The 19572-nt window shown below is 39.2% G+C and overlaps 1 protein-coding gene across 2 annotated transcripts in view; it reads left to right on the forward strand.

The window, feature by feature from the left end:
• The window catches only part of LOC124613787 (F-box only protein 21-like), a 107602-nt gene that overhangs the window by 55945 nt on the left and 32085 nt on the right, over positions 1–19572 (forward strand). For both annotated transcript variants that reach the window (XM_047142512.1, XM_047142520.1), the window contains exons 7-8: positions 2551–2760; positions 5110–5205. In XM_047142512.1, coding sequence (XP_046998468.1) covers positions 2551–2760; positions 5110–5205 — 306 coding nt within the window. The remainder of the gene's footprint in view (positions 1–2550; positions 2761–5109; positions 5206–19572) is intronic.

Below are 19572 nucleotides of genomic sequence, written 5' to 3' on the forward strand. Positions count from 1 at the left end.
AAATGCGGTATTCAAATTGTCCCCTCACTGCAGCAAGCATGTCTCGAGTTACAGCTTCCACAACTGCTGTTGTGCAATGTCTCAGGTCACACATTGTTGGTAGCAGAGGCACATAAACTGTCTTTTATAAACCCCCACGAGAAATAATCACATACAGTAGGGTCCAGTGACCTTGTAGGCCAGTAATGTAAAACTGAATCATTTGGTCCAGTGCAACCAATCCAGTGTTCAATAATCCTTTACTCTGAAAATTCCAACAGTTTCAGATGCCAGTGTGGTGGTGCCACATCCTGTTGGTAAATGAAGTGATGTGGATCAGTCTCCAACTGTGGGAAAAGAAAGTTCTCAAGCATATCGAGATATATACTTTCTGTAACAATGTTCTTGGCAAAGAAAAATGGACCATACACCTTTTCCCATGAAATTGCACAAAACACATTAAATTTTGGAGAGTCCCTCTCATGCTGTACAGCTTCATGTGGATGTTGCGTACTACATATTCTCACATTATGATGGTTCACCTTTCCATTTAAATGGAATGCTGCCTCAAGTGTAGTAGGAAACTGTTGTCCTCCATCTTGCCAAGAACGAAATTACAGAACAACACATTGTTGTTTGTCACCTTCGTGAAGAGCTAGCAGTAGCTGAATTTTGTATGGTTTCATGTGTAAATGTTAATGCAAAACACTCCAGAGGGACATAGAGGCTATGTTGAGCTGCACAGTGAATGGATTTCTGCAGACTCCTTGTGAAACTATGGCAGATGTGTTAGATGTCTGTGTCAGACACTAGGGGACGGCCCCGGTGATTTGCCGTTACATGAGCAACCTGTTCCTCGGAATTATTCATGCCGTCGTCTAATGCTCTGTGCTGTTGGAGGATCTGCACCATACCTAATACAAAAGTCATGCTGAACAGTTATTACTGACCTGCACTGAGCAAAATGTAGAACACTTGCTGTTGACCTGACACTATTTTTACTAGAATTGAAGTGGGCGCACACTGCTGCTACCTAGTGGGAACCGTGTAAAACTCAAGAGTTTGCTCTTTCCAACAGTATGTTCATGCACATGTCTCAAATAACAGAATAGTTACAATTTTTTTTTAAAATCTGATGATTCTTTTTGATACACCCTATATATAAATACACGTATAATATATATAAAGGGGAAACATTGTTACAGAAAATCTTAAAGTACTTGACTGTTTTACTTCAAATTTTTCACAGTACTTCAACATTCAGACATAGGCGGACAGGCTGTGTATTTTTGTAATGTATTACGTATGTACATATATATGTAATTAATATATAAAAGGGAAATGCAGATATCAAAAATTTCAAAAATATCTTGGCTGATTCATTCACATTTTTACATGATACCTGAACTTTCAGATGGATAGTGAAATAAGAGTGGAACCCAAAATCTGCACCTATGGTACATATGTAGTGATTATTTCTGATTCTGAAGATGCTGTTTTATTGCGTACAGTCCCGGGATTTCGTAACACAATATTCTGCATGCTTTTAGTTAGATAGGACATTTCTGATAATATAATATTTTTGGGCTTAACAAGGAGTTTACTGTGAACTGCACAATGAATTACTTTCAAGAAGTCAAAGAAAATGTCAGTTGGTAATACTTTGTTTAAATTGTGTGTGTGTGTGTGTGTGTGTGTGTGTGTGTGTGTGTGTGTGTGTGTGTGTGTGTAAATATTTAACTGTGCAGCTAACATTACAAGAGATCTTCATGACCTGAATGTGTACTCAAAGCCAAAATTGTTCTCGTACAGGCAAACAATTTTTGCTTGGAGTACAGATCGTGGTTATGAAGATCTCCTGTAATGTTAGTCACAAATCCATCATCTTGGAGTTTGAGAACACTTGCACTTCATTTCCATGAAAAAACTCGTTTCTTGGCAAAGTTCGATGAACTGCTCCAACAGTTTGGCATGGCTCAGCTAGTGAACTTCCCAAAGATATGGTAAATCTCCATATTCACAAATGAGATCTAGAAAAAATCTTGTACTGTAGATGATTAAATGCTTTCACTCAGGTAGCATTAGAAATTTTCACTAATATGCTGACTAATTAATTGTACACTTTTTTTTTTAAACAAGCATTTTCCTTGTGAATTGTGCAGTGTATAGGAATGCAAAAAGGGGCAAAATATATCTTGCCCTGTTCAGTCCTTCAGTAGGATGAAGAGTAACAGCTCCTCACAAATTTACAATGTTTCATTCACTGTCCTAATCTATTATTTTGTATCTGATAAGTCCAGTGACAGATGCAGTGGCAAAGAAAATACAACAGCGTTGGTTACATTCATTGTTATTTGCAACTGCACATCTGTAATTTTCAGTTAGGCTCATTACATGGCACTTGATTTGTTCTATATAGAAAAAATGTTAGAGCAGTGGATAAATAATTAAAGATTTTACATGTAAAATTCATCCCAATATGATACTTTTTTCAAATTTCTCTAGTGTGAAAAAATATTGCTACCTTATAATACTAGAAACTTTTATAATCCTATCATAAATCTGTTTTAGGTTGTCGAACGAATGGCAAACAACTTAGAAGTGGCTGGCCGTCAACGTACTCACAGCAGTTGCCGCCGCATGCGAATGCGGAGTAACTTGGAGCTGCTTCACTTGGTTAGCCCTAGTGACCTGAGTTGCATTCTGCATCTGGCTCGTTACTATATGTTGTATAATATGGATCTAGGTGATCTAACAGAAACCATTGAAGCTGTTAGAGATGTGAGTAAATTACTTAATTTCTTAGCTTCTAACAGGTTTTCATAGTTGTCTGCAGCACCAGCACAATTCTTGTCTTTCTCCCCATCCCACTTTCTCCCCCATCCCACTTTCTCCCCCATCCCACTTTCTCCCCCATCCCACTTTCTCCCCCATCCCACTTTCTCCCCCATCCCACTTTCTCCCCCATCCCACTTTCTCCCCCATCCCACTTTCTCCCCCATCCCACTTTCTCCCCCATCCCACTTTCTCCCCCATCCCACTTTCTCCCCCATCCCACTTTCTCCCCCATCCCACTTTCTCCCCCATCCCACTTTCTCCCCCATCCCACTTTCTCCCCCCCTCCCACTTTCTCCCCCCTCCCACTTTCTCCCCCCTCCCACTTTCTCCCCCCTCCCACTTTCTCCCCCCTCCCACTTTCTCCCCCCTCCCACTTTCTCCCCCCCTCCCACTTTCTCCCCCCTCCCACTTTCTCCCCCCTCCCACTTTCTCCCCCCTCCCACTTTCTCCCCCCTCCCACTTTCTCCCCCCTCCCACTTTCTCCCCCCTCCCACTTTCTCCCCCCTCCCACTTTCTCCCCCCTCCCACTTTCTCCCCCCTCCCACTTTCTCCCCCCTCCCACTTTCTCCCCCCCTCCCACTTTCTCCCCCCTCCCACTTTCTCCCCCCTCCCACTTTCTCCCCCCTCCCACTTTCTCCCCCCTCCCACTTTCTCCCCCCTCCCACTTTCTCCCCCCTCCCACTTTCTCCCCCCTCCCACTTTCTCCCCCCTCCCACTTTCTCCCCCCTCCCACTTTCTCCCCCCTCCCACTTTCTCCCCCCTCCCACTTTCTCCCCCCCTCCCACTTTCTCCCCCCTCCCACTTTCTCCCCCCCTCCCACTTTCTCCCCCCCTCCCACTTTCTCCCCCCTCCCACTTTCTCCCCCCCTCCCACTTTCACCCCCCTCCCACTTTCTCCCCCCTCCCACTCCCCATTTTCCTTTGGGAAACTGAATACTGAATTTTTCATGCTGTTATATGATTGATGTTTATTACTTTCAGTCCATTAATTCAGCTGATATTTTAAAACTATTGTCATATGTAGAAGTTATTTAAAAAATTTTGCTGAATGATCATTCTTATTTAAATAATTTGGGTGAAACCATTGAAAGTATCAGTGAACCATACCAGTTCCTGTAATCAAGTGGAGTTCAAAGTCTAATTTCTCCCTGAGCCAAGTTGCTTTATCTGGAAGACTCCAAATTTGTACTCAATGTTGGTGAGGCTGCATGATAACACCAATAGTGATGAAGGGAAACAGCTTTGTGAATGTGAAGATGTGCCACCACTTCTGTCATCTGGACATGGGTTAAAAGTGGTAGTGGTAGTGAAGATCAGTACTCAAACTGTAGTCCCCCAGCACAATATACTTCAAAGGCCACTTGTCCACAAGGACTGTACTACAGTGACAGGGTAGCCAGGCAGCTACCAGTCCAGATTCAGACACGCATCCCGTCTGGTAGTTGAATGCCTTGAGGTGGTAATCACCCAGTAGACAACTCGGCAGTGTGAAGATGCCACGTAGTCTGTGTAGAATGTTCTGCTCACGCAGGTGACTGCAGTTCTGGAGCAGAGGTCCAGAGTAGGTGATGGGCTGCACGCAGTCTTAGTCTTGAAGTTTGAGGTTGGCACAGTGTCGTAACTCGGCATCATGCACACACCTGGATACTGTCTGAGAACATCTGAGCACAATGAATGAGCATATCTGACTCAAGTGCTAACTATGCGAATCCAGCTGGCTAATGTTGTTCTCTTTTCTTCAGCATTTTAGCCCAGAAACCTTTTTAAGTTAGCGTCCCCATTTGTCACTATGGCCTGCTTTTCTCCTTCAATCAGTTCTTCATGCTGCTTTGCCATAGCTGAAAGGTGTCTTAATTTTGCTTTTCAGAAGTGGTAGCAGATGTATTTCGCAGTGTTGGCGTACTGAATAAGTACACTTGCACTCTGAATATATCTTCTTAAATCGTACTGTGTGGTCACCATAATCACGGCACCTCTTTTCCTATGACAGTTTTGCTTCATTGGTGCCAGGCAGTTCTACGCTCCAAACTAGATTGTGGTGCAGCAGTATTTTCCTGTAGCCATTTTGATCAAATAAAAACAGTGAAATTCGGTACTTTGCTGTGCTAGAAGGTCATATCAGGAAAAAGTGACAAAATTGTGTTACTGATAGGTGTGGGTGATAGATATATTGCAAACTAGAAAATGTGTACAGTCCAGCAAGACAAGATTTTTAATAATGGAAAGTAGACATTGCGTTTTAGTCTTTGTGCCTAAAAGAGTTCATACTTCAACAAACCCTTCCTTTTTACAGAATATGGAACGTCGCCTAAGGGATCAAGCTGAACACATAATGCAGATGTTGCAAGTTTATGAAACACACAGAACTTATGTCCAAAGTTCTCCTGAGGTATGTAATTTATGATCAGAAAGTATTCTTTATTACATTGCTTTTCTGCCAAAGTGGAGAAAAATAGTTTAATATTGTGTAGACATAATTCATGCACCAAAACAAATTATTTTTTTTCCGATTGATATCCACATGGTGAATTTTGTTGTGGTAATTCGTATTGAGAGCTGTGTAAAATGGCATACCAATCAGTAGGAACATGCAATGAGAATAATTAAATAGTTCAGACTTTATGGCAGTGTCCACATTTAAATGAGACTGAACAGATTAATCTAGTCAGTGAGTCCTTTTGACTGGCGGGCTAGGAATAGTTCAGAGAAGTGTGCTTCCTGTGGTATTTCCAGTACTGCCATGGGAGCTGTTGAGCAGTCTGAGTATGGTCATTTGACCAAGAAGGGTGGGGGGGGGGGGGGGGGGGGGGGAGAGACAGGTATATAGCAGAGCCCTCTAATGGGTGAGTAAATCTGTTTTTCCGACTAGTGTGCTCCCTCCAGTTGTTGACAGTGCTGTTGCAAGAGATGATTGAAGTGTGAGAATGAAAGCTTGTAAGTTAAAAAGCTTCTGAAGAATTTACAAAAACTCCCATTAAGAACAAGAACATACTTTATGTATATAATATTTTTATACATGTTCACATGTATACATGGTTTAAGTGATAACTGTTCACAATGTACCACTGTGGTGCGTGTGGAATAAAGATGAACAGTTTGATAAAGGGCACTTCTATCAAGGTGGGAAATTGCCACAAATTGACCAACAAAAGCAACCTAAGCTGCAGTGCTAGTGTGCCACACAAGATATGAGCTAAAATTGCCCACAAATATTAAAAACATGTTCTTGCACTTACAAAATGTGAAACAGACTTTCATGTAAATTTTGCCCCAAAATACTATGCATTATAATGGCATGAATTTAATAAGAAGTTTTGTATGTCTGGCCATTTTACTACAAAACTAATGTGCGTATAAGGATTAGGTCTAGATCAAATTATAACTGCAATTAGTTTTTACATAATGTTTACAGAAGTCTTTTTTATTTCATTACCCTCACAGGAAAGTTTTAATTGATAATAGTAATGAAACAGCCAACTAAGCTGGTGGCATAAGGGAATGAAAGGATATTGAAAATATCAAATTGTTCAGCTAGACTTCCCCTATACCACTGTGTATGTTGTAAACAATCATCTTTTACACCCTGTATATGTAATTCAATGATATAACAATTTCATAGATGTGAGAGTACATTATGTAGTACAAATGTGTTCAAAACTGTTTTTCCTCATATTTCTGTGGTGGGTTGAATATGCCTTACTCGAACTTTTATGCTTCTCTTAACATTGACATGCTTCAAGATGGGATACACTAGATTATGCACCGGCCTTTCTGAAGAAGTGAATGAATTATAGTGGAATCAGTCTCCGTATTGGGACATTTGCCAAAGTTTATTTAATTTATGCTGACAATAAAATATTGATGCCTGAAATGATTTTTAATAGCAAAGAATTTACTATGTTCGAACTTACAGCCAATGCATAAAGAGCCTTAGAACTCATCTAGAACTCCTGTTCCAGAGCTAAAAATCTGCATTGCTTAATGAGACAAAACTAATTTGATAATTGTATCTAGGCGGTTAATAAATACACAGTAACACTGAATAGTAACAGTGGCCTCATAAAATGGCAAAATGAAAATAAATTATCAATATCGTAGCTTATCTAAAGTGAAATAGGTGTCTGACCCTATGTGTTGGGTTCAAGGAAGCAGTGCTGTCATGAGACTGTGCAGGCAAACTGTTGAAATCCTCACCATATTCAGCTGGAGCACCTCTGAGCCTCTGATGTGGTGTGAAAGCTTCAGTTGTGGAAAGAACACTCCATGAATGTTACCACTACAGGGCACACACATTTCCTCTCTTCACAGTCCATTTCTTTAATTGCTTCGTTGATTTGATATTTACTCCAAAAACCAAGAATCAATGCATAGGGTGGACTGGTGGCTCATATTCAGTCAGTCAATAAAGTGTCACAATATTGTAGCAACGTGTCTCAGGCCTTTGCATCATTAAAAACTAGTGGATTTGTGTTACCATATTGAGTCCCACTACCAGAAATTTAACAGGATTTATTGTTATAACTTTGTTAGTATCAACTAGTTGCAGTGTTTTCTTATGTTACAGTATATTGTTAGTTATGATTGTAGGTGGAAGCATAATATTAAGGACATCTTTTATGCCACAATTCCCTCCTTCCTTACTAAATCAAATCAAATAGCTAGAAAAAAATCTTGCTCAATTGAAAAGCACTTCTGGGTTACTCTGCATTAGCTTTATGAACATTTACCATTCAAGAGTGGTGCTACTGATTGGATAAAATTCTTTTTGATCACATCATCTAAAAAAATGGAAACAGTGTTTGTTTCGCCTGAGTGGATTTTGGCATTCTACACTTACTTCAAACCAGTATTGCTTCCTTTGTATAGTACTTAATGTTTGTACATAACTTGTATCTCATCACGTTTTAGTCTGTTCAGATGTATGCTTGTGTGTGTATGGGTCGCTGGTTTAATTTTTTACTTGGAGGTTTTTTTTTTCCTTTTTTATGCCTATGTCTGTAAGTGCCCTTGACACTAGGAAGTCACTTTAATATTTTTATCTTATGACTCACTCTCTGTTATCAGGTGGGTTGTACTAATAGAACTTGTCATTACTTTCTTTTTACGAAAATGTTCACATTTAGTGCATGTTTTGATTCTTGTAGCATGTTTCACATGCCATACTTTGCGTATGTTTATTTTGACACTTAAAGTTTGCTACTTTGCATCATAGTTTAGGATGTCATTTCTTTCACCTGACAGGCAACTTAAATTTTTCTGTTTGACTTACTTCATGCTAGAAGCATATGTACTTATGTTTACTTCCTTTTATACAAAATGTCAGTGTTAGTTGTCAACTTGATTTAACACATTTTTTCATCATTTCTGTTCCTTTCTGTGTACATGTTCGTAAATGTATAATATCGACTCTGACTAGCATCTTTGCACTCTCAGGTTTATCCTTGGAGCATACGAGATCTTTGTCACTTTTCCAACATTTGTGTTTCTTCCACCATACTGGTTACATGGGACTTGTTTTATGTGTCTATTGTGAACATTGGTTTTATCATTATGTCAAGTGTTTTGTCACTTTTTAACCTTAGGTAATATGTGCTCTGGCATGGTGTTCAGAAGAATGGAGGGATTTATACCACCATATGTTGTTTTTATAATGTTTGGTACCGTGTTGCCGTACATGATAAATTTGTTGTTAAGTGAATACAACTGCCCCACGTAAGTAATTATAAATTCTTATTTTTCTTTATGGTCAAATTTGTAATTTTCGTGTTTTGTGGGACTGATTGCTTCCAGACCACCTGATGATGACCAAATGTTGAAATTGAAATTGTGATGTAAGAAAAATAAAAGTTTTGGTACAGCCAAAGCGGAATGATTACAGTCTCTCAACAGACACTGCAGGATACTTTATTATGACCCATGAAACATAAATACCTACCAGAATAGATGTAAACCATTAAACTTAGATTCCTTTATTTTTATATGCAAAATGCTGTATTAAATATTGCAGGATTACTTGAAAGTGGGCAAATTAGAAAAATGAGATTTGTCATGTGTAAGTTACCATAGAAGCATCTAGAACTGACCTGCGGGTCTAGATTCAACCACTGTGTACCCTCGTGTTTATGCCAACACAATTAGCTACTAGCCACTACTGTTGGCTTCTAGCTGAGTAATAAGGTCTACCCTTTTACTTCGCAATGCAGCATGGAACATATTGTGTTGATGATTTCTAACTCTGTTGCCAACAACAAAAAGTAGTGTTTCTAACTTTTCTCAGCTGAGCCCTTTCAAACTGCACTAAAATACAAAATAATCATATTTCTAAGATTTTCAGCTTAGCAAAATACCACAACAAAAATATTTTTTCATGTTATTGAAAGTAGTCACAAATTGAAATGGTAATCCAGTACAGGATCAACCACGCAGAACAGCTGTTCTGGCAGAACAGTTTCACTGGTTACTGATTTCGTTCTGCGACAAAAGCCATTGTTGTCATTAAGCCAAGACCAGGGAAGGGTGATTGCCTGAGCTCTTATCTTCCCTCTGTTTGGAGTATGGAAAGTGTGATCTGAGGTGTGAACAGTTACCTAAGGCCGGTGTGCTCCCCTCTGTGGGGCCCCCCGGAAGGAAGGAGTGCACCATTAGAGATGCTGTCAGTCATGGGGGATTCGCCCACGATGAGTACATAAACTCATCAACACAACCTCCATCTAATAAATGGAAATGGAATGGGGCCAGAGACACAGCGAATCTCCCAGTTGCACCTGGATACCTTACGATGTTGTGCGTAGGGGGAGGTCAGAACTTCCTACAGTGAACCAGTTCATTGTTTAGAAAGCTGTGGATACAGTTGCAGGTGCATTAAAGTCTTGCACTTGCTTACTCAGTGCAACTTTGATTCTAGAGACACAGTGCTTTTCAAGCCCAAAAATGGCTTAAAGCTACATTCTTCCATGGATATGCTGTTTGTATAGAGGCTCATTGAACACTGGATTCTTCAGGTGGTGTCATATACACTCAGCTACGTGATGGTATGATAGAGGGAGGCATATGACGTTATCTCTCTGATCAGGCTGTAAACACAGTCCATCGGGCTTTGAAGAAGGTGTATGCAGAATTAGTGCCTACCCGCATCCGTTTCCTAGCGTTCGAGCAAGTGGACCTTGGGCTATGAAGTCATCATCAGACCCTACATACCGAACCCAATTTGTTGCTACCAATGACTGTGTATAACCACACTTGCATGTCCTGTAAAAACTTGGCCAAATGAGTAACTTGTGAAAGGGATGTTCATGAGGGAGATTGCAAACCTCCCTCTACCTGCTGCATCAGCTGCAGTGACGAATATGCTGCTTCATCCTGTGAACCTTGATTAGTGAGCTGCTCAGAAGATCCAGGTGAAGGAAAAGGTACCCATCAATGTTGCTCATTAAATGTTAGCAGCCAAAAGCCTTGTATACCACTGTCTGGCAGTTACAGTACCGTTGTTATTACATCACGATCCATGAAAGATATGGCTGTGCAAACTTGTGACTTCCACTTCAGTGCTACAGTTGTGAAATCGTGTCGTGCTAAGGTGATGTCACTACCTCTGCCCACTACAGTTGGTCAACACACCATAAAACCTTCACCCACACTGTTGAAGTCACTTGTGACACGACCAGAAGAATGGAAATTCATAAAAGAATACTCCTTTAGTGCACCTAAAAGGCGTCTGGGTCCACATCTGACAAATGTGAAGGTACTAAGAAGTCGAAAACACAAAAATTCTTCCCCTTCTTCCACTCGGAGGTCCTCTGCAACAGTGACATCACACAACACCTCTGTGTGGCTGATCTACATTTCACAGGTGCTATTCACCAACAGATTCTGCAGCGTGGAGTCAGCTGACCCGACCCAAGGAGGTTACTGATACCTCTGAAGAAATAATGGAACAGGCTCCTCCAGCCTCAGAACCCTGTGGTAGTATGCAGCTGAAATCTGACAGGGTGATGGAACGCATGATCGATGGTCGGCTGGTATGGTAGCTTGAGTCTTAGAATTTGCTAACAAAATGCACAATGTGGATTTCATGAGCAGCGCTCTACAGTTGATCATGTTGTTCCCCTGTCAACCCATATTATGAAAAAGTTTCTGCTGCAAGTGCCAGATTGTAGCTGTGTTTTTTGATTTGAAGACGACTTGCAATATCTGTCGGAGGGTGGGCATTCTTTGAACAATGCACATGTGGGACTTCAGATTCTGGCTTCCCCATTATATCTGGGATATTTTAAAAGACAAGTTTTCAAGGTACGTGTGAGTTCGGTTTTGTTGAACACTTTTATTTAGGATAACTAGGTGCCTCTGGCACTGTTGTGACTTACGGTGGTGGAAGAAGTTTCTTCCACTGTCCCTACATCTCAGTTCTGTTGCTCTTCTCTTCGTTGAAACAGCACAAGTCTTGGAGCAGATGTTCAATAGAAAACTCCGTTGGTCCTGCCACATCTGTTATCTGGTAGCACGCTGTACCTGATCTCTGAATATCTGCATGTTTCAAACTGTACTTCTTGAGATGCAGATCAGAAAATCGTCCTTCGCTTGTACCGATCCCTTGTCCGATCAAAAATGGACTATGGTTGTCTCGTTTACTCATTGGCATGACTGCCTATTTTATGCCATCTCAATGCAGTTCACCATCGACACATTTGACTGCCCATGGGAAGTTTCTACACTATCCCAGTTATAAGTCTCTATCCACATGCTGCCAAACTACTACTGTCATACCGACTTAATCTTCTCCTTAGCAGACATGTGTACCATCTGTTCTCTATGCTCAACCACCCATCCTATGCGCACTTTCTTGATAACTTCCTGACTGCCAGTACATAGTAAGTGCAACATCTTTGCTGCCTCCTGTTTGGTTACTGCTTCAGAAGCTTAACCTCACATTATCTACCATGTTCCTGAAGGATGAGACCCCTTCATCACCTTGCCTTTGTGCAGAGGTTGGACTTTTCCAAGGAACGCTAATGTAAATTTGACTTAATTCGCTGAAAGATTCTCAAACTTTGCGCGCAACTTGCAGATAGCACCTTAGTCTACACTGATGGCTCTGAAACCGGCCATGGTGTTGGATGCACCTTTGCCATTAGCAATAAACATTTTAGATACTTTCTTCAATAACAGTGCACGATTTTTGACTGCAGTGCTTTCTGTCCTCTATCGGGCCACCCAGTACATCCGACAACTCAGGCTTCTCAATTGTGTATTATGTTCAGATTCAGTTAGTGCCCTCCAGAGCCTCTGTGTGCTATACACATATTACTCCTAGAAATTGTGCAAGATTCCAGTTCAGATATACTGAGACAGTGAATGAGAGTCGCATTGACTATCACCAAATAGAAAGAAAACTAAGTATTCCTGTTTCTATGGATAAAAGGGAATTTTAAAATTTGCTGTAAATTTCTAGAACTATGATATTACTTAGAAATTTTGCGGAGTTGTAAACCATGCTTATTATATTTATCAGGACTATTTTATTAGTTCATCAATAACTGATAATATTGTGCATAGCCTGATAAAATTTTATATCAGGGAATTAATGGAATATTTTCTATTAAATTTATGAGAATGAACCTTTATAATGTATGCACTTAACATTTTCCAATCCTAAAATCCCTTTTTAAAAAAATTAAGAAATATTTAAATGCAAATAAATAACAAAATAATCCAGTATGGTGCTCAGTATCTACTGGAATGTGTGTGAATATTAGTTTGTGTCTGCTTTTAATATAGTAGAGAACTGGGTTGAGTTGACTGATGCTTAAAGTATGTTTCATCAGTGACTGCAGATGTTAACAGAAAGAAAATAACAGGAAGCAATCCCTTAGTTGAGAGTTATAAGATATTATTTTCAGTGAAAATGCAGCTCACTTTGTCTGTAAGTAGCATCAAAAATAGGAAAAAAAAGTGGTTGACACTAGAGGGGTTGATGGTAATAAAATTACTGTGCGGCAGAAAACGCTAATTGAGAATACTGTGAACAAATGGAGATAGTCACAATGGGCAGCCCACTGTTGCCCATGGTTATGAATGTATATATGGCATACTTGCAGGAAGAAGCCCAGAATTCATCCAAATATAAACTTAGGTGCTTTTTCCATTCTGCAGATGGCATATTCATCTGGCCACATGGAAGAGGTAAACTCGGTGACTTCCTCATGCACCTATACCCTATACTCCCCAACATCAGATTTATTTACTCTATACTCACCAACATCAGATTCATTATAGAGACTGAAGCAGAGGAAGAGCACTGTTCTGAACATAGTGTCAAGTGAAGAGCAGATGGCATTTAAAGTTGCAGTGTATTTCAAAACAAACGCACACTGATATCTATTAGCGTGCAGACAGCTGCCATCAACTTGTGCAGAGGAATGTGCTGCCAAAATATTAGTACACAGTGTGTGCGTGGCAGATTAGTATGCTCTATGCCAACCACTACAGTGCAACCTGTGGAGATGGACGAAGTTATGGAGGAAGAGGCAGTCGCTGCTTTTATATCGCACTCTGGTGTGCTATTAGGTAAACTCGCACATGTACTGAAAGAGCCCTGGTAAGATCTATCTTCTGCCCACCCAATATAACACGAGTGTAATTGAGGAGAGTAAAAGATGACACTTGTTTATGGAAGGTGTGGTATACCAGATTCTCTGCCAGTGAGGCAACACACGTTGTGCAAATAATGTGCACCATCGAAAATTGCAATTGAGAACACTAATGACCCACATCAGTTGATGTATTCCGACAAATCAGCACTTGCATTACATTGTTTGTCTGAGGCAGTGGAAGACGGATGATCCTGGACTTCAGCACCAGCGTGGGAATACTGGGACAATGTCATTAGAGGCCATCAAAGTATGTACCAGGAACAATCTCATCAACTGGGACTGCAACTGTAGTCCCAGCAAGAACCAGCACTTGATCTAATTACAAATACACTCAGCAAACTCGCTGAGCTGGTGGAGAGAGCAGATGGAGTACCCAAATCCATGATACCCTAGCCGGGGTGTCCTGCTGGGCGTCGCCAACTGCAGAAGCAGATGCTCTTGCTTCTTAGCCGCTGTCACGGGCTCTCAGGCATAGACTGCATACAGAGTAGCCCACAGGCAACGTGGATACAAGACATCCTGGGGTGATAAAATAGTGCGCCTGATAATAGGAAGAGGTCTGATCATGAAATATTGTGCCTGTTGGACACAATGAACTGGCAGTACATGCGTGGACTTTTAAACTTCTTTTTTTATTTCACATTTTTGAGAAGTGTTTCCTCATATGCTTTGTTTGCCAATGATGCTTTCCAGTTTTTGGGTAATTTTGTCATAAATTTTTGGACTGTCAGATAATACATACATAATATAAAAGTACATATGCGCGTGCGTGCGCGCGCGCGCGCGTGTGTGTGTGTGTGTGTGTGTGTGTGTGTGTGTGTGTGTGTGTGTGTGTGTGTGTGTCTTTTTATTTTTTTTTGTGCTCCACATCTCCTCCTATACCACTGGACTGATTTCACCTAGACTTGGTACATGTATCACTTCCTGTCTGGAAAGAACCACCCTTCCAGTCAAAGGTGTTAGGGTGGAGGTGGAAAACAAGTGTAGCCCAAGATGCAGGAATAACCAAATTTTTCATCTAATATTTGAGAATGAGAGCACTTGGTGACTTGCAAAAAATTTTACACATAATTTCAAAACTTTACATAACTTTTCCTCGCTGAAGGCTCCCACACAATGATTAAAGGAAAAAAGCGTTTCTCTTACCGCATTTTTGCTGATGGTACAGTAAAACTGCCGCATCAGGCACAATGCTGAACATACCCACAAAATTATATCGTTGCACAACACATAATTCAGGAGGTACAACTTAAAAAATGTTGAGCCATCGGAGGAGGTGGATAGAGAGTGTGATTTGGAGGAGGTAGACAGAGAGGGAGGGGGGTTTTTCGGAGGAGGTGGACAGAGAGGTACGGGGGGGGGGGGGGGTTAATTGTTTATCATTTAGAAACAGCTGCCATTTTTGTTTCGGGCTGCAAGTGGGTTTTTGCATTTCAAGCATCTGCAGTTTTTTAAATTATTCAGTAATGGATTGCCCCAGGCCTTTCAAATAAGAAGTCTTTAGTTCAACACACTGGACTATAAATTAAAACCATGGTTGCCTAGCTGAATGTATTCCTTGATATATTTTTAATGGTACAGTTAATGGTCACAGAATTTTAAAAAAATGCAATTTTTGAACAGTATTTTTCCAAAACACCAAAAAAAAGTATTTTCAAATATGGATTTTTGAATTTTTTCATTCTTTGCCCAGCAATATCTTTGTTAGGGAACCAAAATAAAAAATCTGATATCATAACAGTATATTAAGTGTGTAATTTTCAGACTTCAGAATAAATTTCATCTTTGAGATTCAGTGGCAAGTTACCAAAAAAACACACACAAAAAAAACACATTTCTTAATATCTGCAACATCTAGACTAGTGGAATAGAGTATATCAATTACATAATTTAAATGCATGAAAAACACATGAAATTAAAGTATGAGTAGGTGTTGAAACAATCCTCTGTGTGTTGTCTGCCCCTTCCACCAACATCTGTTCACTCACACTCAGTTAACAATGTGCTCTTGAAGTGTGCTGTTTAATAATGGAGTCTCAATGTCCTGGTGTTTGTATTAATGAAGCTTGCCATAAAAGAGTGAATGGAGTGTTTCCTAAAGACTTCACTTTAATTGAAGAGTACTCTGAAGAGAAATGTGTTGGTTTATTTAAGAGTTGTCTCAGAGGTCATCTCAGCTTGCAGATACCATGAAATTAAATACTTTAATTTCAGCACATATTTGACCAGTCTTGCTTTGGACCCTTTTCAGAAACGTAAAAAGCCTATTACAAAAGGTCTGAGAGAAATAATGTTTGATCAGTGTTCTAAAAATAAAATCCCTTTTATCAGTGTAATACTAGGAAAGTCATTGTGTCCAACACGTTATTGTAAAATCTTTGTCTTTAACAAAGAAAGGGTTGGTGATATTTAGATGAAGAGTTTTTCGACTCATCAGAGACTATAAAAAAGTGGACTTAGCTTCTGAAATCCTAGTATATGGCCTGCTACTAAAATTAGAAGACTCAGCACAGAAAATACTTTTTGCATTGAATGCAAAAATTGAGAAAGTGGCAACTGCTATCAAAAGCAAAGTTGCACTACACCAAATGGAAGATCTAAAAATTCTCTGACAAAATATGATGGTTTGATGGAAAAGCTAAAAATTAAAGGTTGTATTTCAAGGAAAGAGGATAAAGTTAAGATTTGTTACCAAATTGTTGGAGTCGAGCAAAAGTTAGTGATGAATTTAATATGTCAGAATGTTTGATTAAATTAACAGTGCAATTAGTAAAAGAGCTGGGAATTTTCCCTCCATTACAAAAGAAATATGCGTCTAATTTCATAAATGTAAAGATGTCCAAAAAGGTTATTAGGTTTTATGAAGATGACAATAACCAGCGTCTGATTCCTCGCAAAAAAGATTTTCTGTGAAAGAAAATTGTACTAAGATTCAGACATAAGAGGTTAATATTGCGTAATTTAAATGAACTATTCACTGAATTCAAAAAAGAAAATCCTGACAATAAAATTGGGAGGTTAAAATTTTGCAAGTTGAGACTGTAATGGTGTATTGTTGCGGGGGCGTCTGACACGTGTGATGTTTGCATTTGTTTCTATCACCATAATGTAAAGTTGATGATAGATGAGGCTAATCTTGTAGTTGATTATAAAGACCTTTTGGAAGTTGTGGTTTGCAATATTGATAGTTACAATTGTATGATCATGGAAAAATGTCAGGATTGTCCAAACAAGGTTTACTTGACATGTTGGAAGAATTGGAAGAAGACGATTTGCTGCTTGACAATATAAAATACAAACAATGGGTGACACAAGACATAATGGAAATTGTGACAATTACAAAACCACAAGAAGAGTTTCATGAAGTGTTGGTAGCTAACCTTGAAAACCAGAAAATGTATCATTTTATTACCAAAACTCAGGGCAAATTTCTGAAAGAGAAAAGCAAGCCTTTTCAGTTGATGAATGCTTAGTTCTTAAGACTTCAGAGATGAAGTTTAAGGGCAGCAATGGGTAAACAAATGGACCACAGCTAATCCATTTGTTCTGTTATAAAGATCAAGATTAAGTGTCTCAGTTACTGTGTCATAAGTGACTACCTTGAACACAATGCTACAGCAGTGCTTGCTTTTCAACTGAAATTGACAAACTACGCAAAACAGCACCATCCTCCTTCCATAAAAAAACTTATTACTTCCCTGGTGGTGCTGCAAATACACACACACTTCCTTTCACAAAGAAGATCGTGGACTTGATGCAGAATGGCACTTTTTTTTTTTTGCATCATGTCATGGGAAGAATGTGTGAGATAGTGTCACATGTACAATGAAGCAAGCTGTCACGAAAGCTTGAAAGCTAGTCTGCAGCGGACCTGAGAGAACTGGATCTTGACACCTAAATAAATGTTTGAATTCTGTAAAGAACAGGGAAAATATAAGGAAATACAAGAACTTTATGCCAGTTCCTTGGAGAAGATGTTGAACACTCGTTAGAAGATTAAAGGCACCCGATCTTTGCATTGTTTTATACCTCAGTCGCACAACTCTTCCAAGTGTGAGTTCACATCAACATCCCATGACAGTGAACTTCCACAATGTGGAAAACGTGTACCACTGACAATTCAAAAAAAGAGGACATAGTGGTTTGTGTTTGTGGTGAACAGTGGTGGGTTGCCAAGTTGATAATATTGATTGTCAAAACAAAGATGTGCGTGTTACAATTTACCACCCACCAGGACCGAGGACCTTGTTTAAAAATGTGGAAAAGTATCAAGTCTGGATGCTTGTTACAATGTACTGAAGAAGTTTTCTCCCATGGAATATTCAGCTGTAACTGGGCGAACTTTTAACCTAATGATGAAACTGAGTGAAGGTATTCCTCTGTTGTTCAATAAACAATGTGGTAAAAACAAATAAGATAAGAACAAGACAATGTAAGTAGTTGGTTTATTTTTTAAGAAAATTATCATAGATATATTTAAATTATGTAACTGATACACTGTATTCATTAGCCCAGATATTGCAGATATTAAGAAACAAATTTTCGACTCGCACCGGTAATTTCTTTTCATAACTTCTCATTGAATCTCAAAGTGGAAATTTATACTAAAGTTTGATAACATAAAGGTTTATTAAGTGTGTAATTTTCAGATTTTTATCTGGTGCCCTAAACAAAGAAATTGCAGACCAGGGAATGAAAAAATTCAAAAACTCTGTTATTTAAAAAAGTATATCTTTTTAAGTGTAAGCTTCTCACCATTGGTACTTTATAAAAAGTAACTATATTGTGTAATGTAATAGCACAGAAAATATTACTGCTGAGCAATTATTCCTTCTTTGGAGAAATACTCTTCAAAAGTTGAGTTACTTTAATTTGCGACCAGTAATTTTGAGCCATTAGAAATATATTATGGAATACTTCCAGCTACGTGAGCTTGGTTTTAATTTATAGTCTATGTGGACTGAACTAAATGCTTCTTATCTGAACTGGGGCAACCCATTACTGAATAATTTAAAAACAGCGGATGATTGTAAATGTGAAAGAATGTTTGTGGCTGAAGGAAAAGTAGCTGCTGTTTCTAAATGATAACCAATAAAAAAAATCTTATAAATATTTTTGAGTTAACCAAACGTGAGGGAATTCACACAACTAAGATCAATTTTTTTTCTGAGATGGTCATGCAACCAGTGCTGGGACCACACTGTCATATAACCACAGTCACTTCCAATATTGTATTCCATGTATCTATCTGAAGAATTTTTCTTTTGGTTTTCACCCAGATTTATGTTAGACTGCCACTCCCCCTGTTCATATAAAACATCTTGTAGTGAGATTTCCTGTCATTTCAGTTTCTGTAACTCTTCGTGTGTACCTTCTACATCTTTACCAGAATGTGAACATGTTGAATAATTTCCACGGGAAAAAAAGGCACCATGAAGGAATTATCCAAATGGGATGCAAATGGGTAGTGCTCTACATGAAGAGACAAGAAAATGATGAATGTTTTAGAAATATTGGACAATTTATTCAAGAGAGAGAGCTTCACAAACTGAGCAAGTCAGATAAGGCTTTGGTCCACCTCTGCCCTAATATAATTCGTTATTCGATTTGGCATTGGTTGATCATCGTTGGATGTTCTCGTGAGGGATGTTGTGCCAAGTTATCTCCAATTGACATGTTAGATTGTCAAAATCTTGAGTTGGTTTGGAAGCCCCTGCCCATTAGCAAGCAAAAAGACAAGCAGTAGAAACCCATGCCATGTGTGAGTTGGCACTATCTTGCTGAAGTGTAAGCCCTGGCTGGCTTGCAATGAAGAGCAACAAAACAGTGTGTAGAATATTGTAAATATACCAAGAGTGCTGCTGATGAGAACCAAAGTGGTCCTGCTATGAAAAGAAATGACCCCCCGGACCATCATTCCTGGTTGTCAGTCCATATTATATATATTTAGAACAAGTCTTGCTGTTGTGCCTGAAGTCTCAACGGGGTCTGCTATGTATCCTCCATAATTTATTTTTCTGCAACAAGCTATAGATATGAAATTTCTTTCTACTCTGTTTCTCTGTAATGAAATATGTTCTGCTTCTAATGCTATTTGATCACCTTTG

Source organism: Schistocerca americana, chromosome 1, assembly GCF_021461395.2.
Source record: "Schistocerca americana isolate TAMUIC-IGC-003095 chromosome 1, iqSchAmer2.1, whole genome shotgun sequence".
NCBI classification, from domain to species: Eukaryota; Metazoa; Arthropoda; class Insecta; order Orthoptera; family Acrididae; genus Schistocerca; species Schistocerca americana.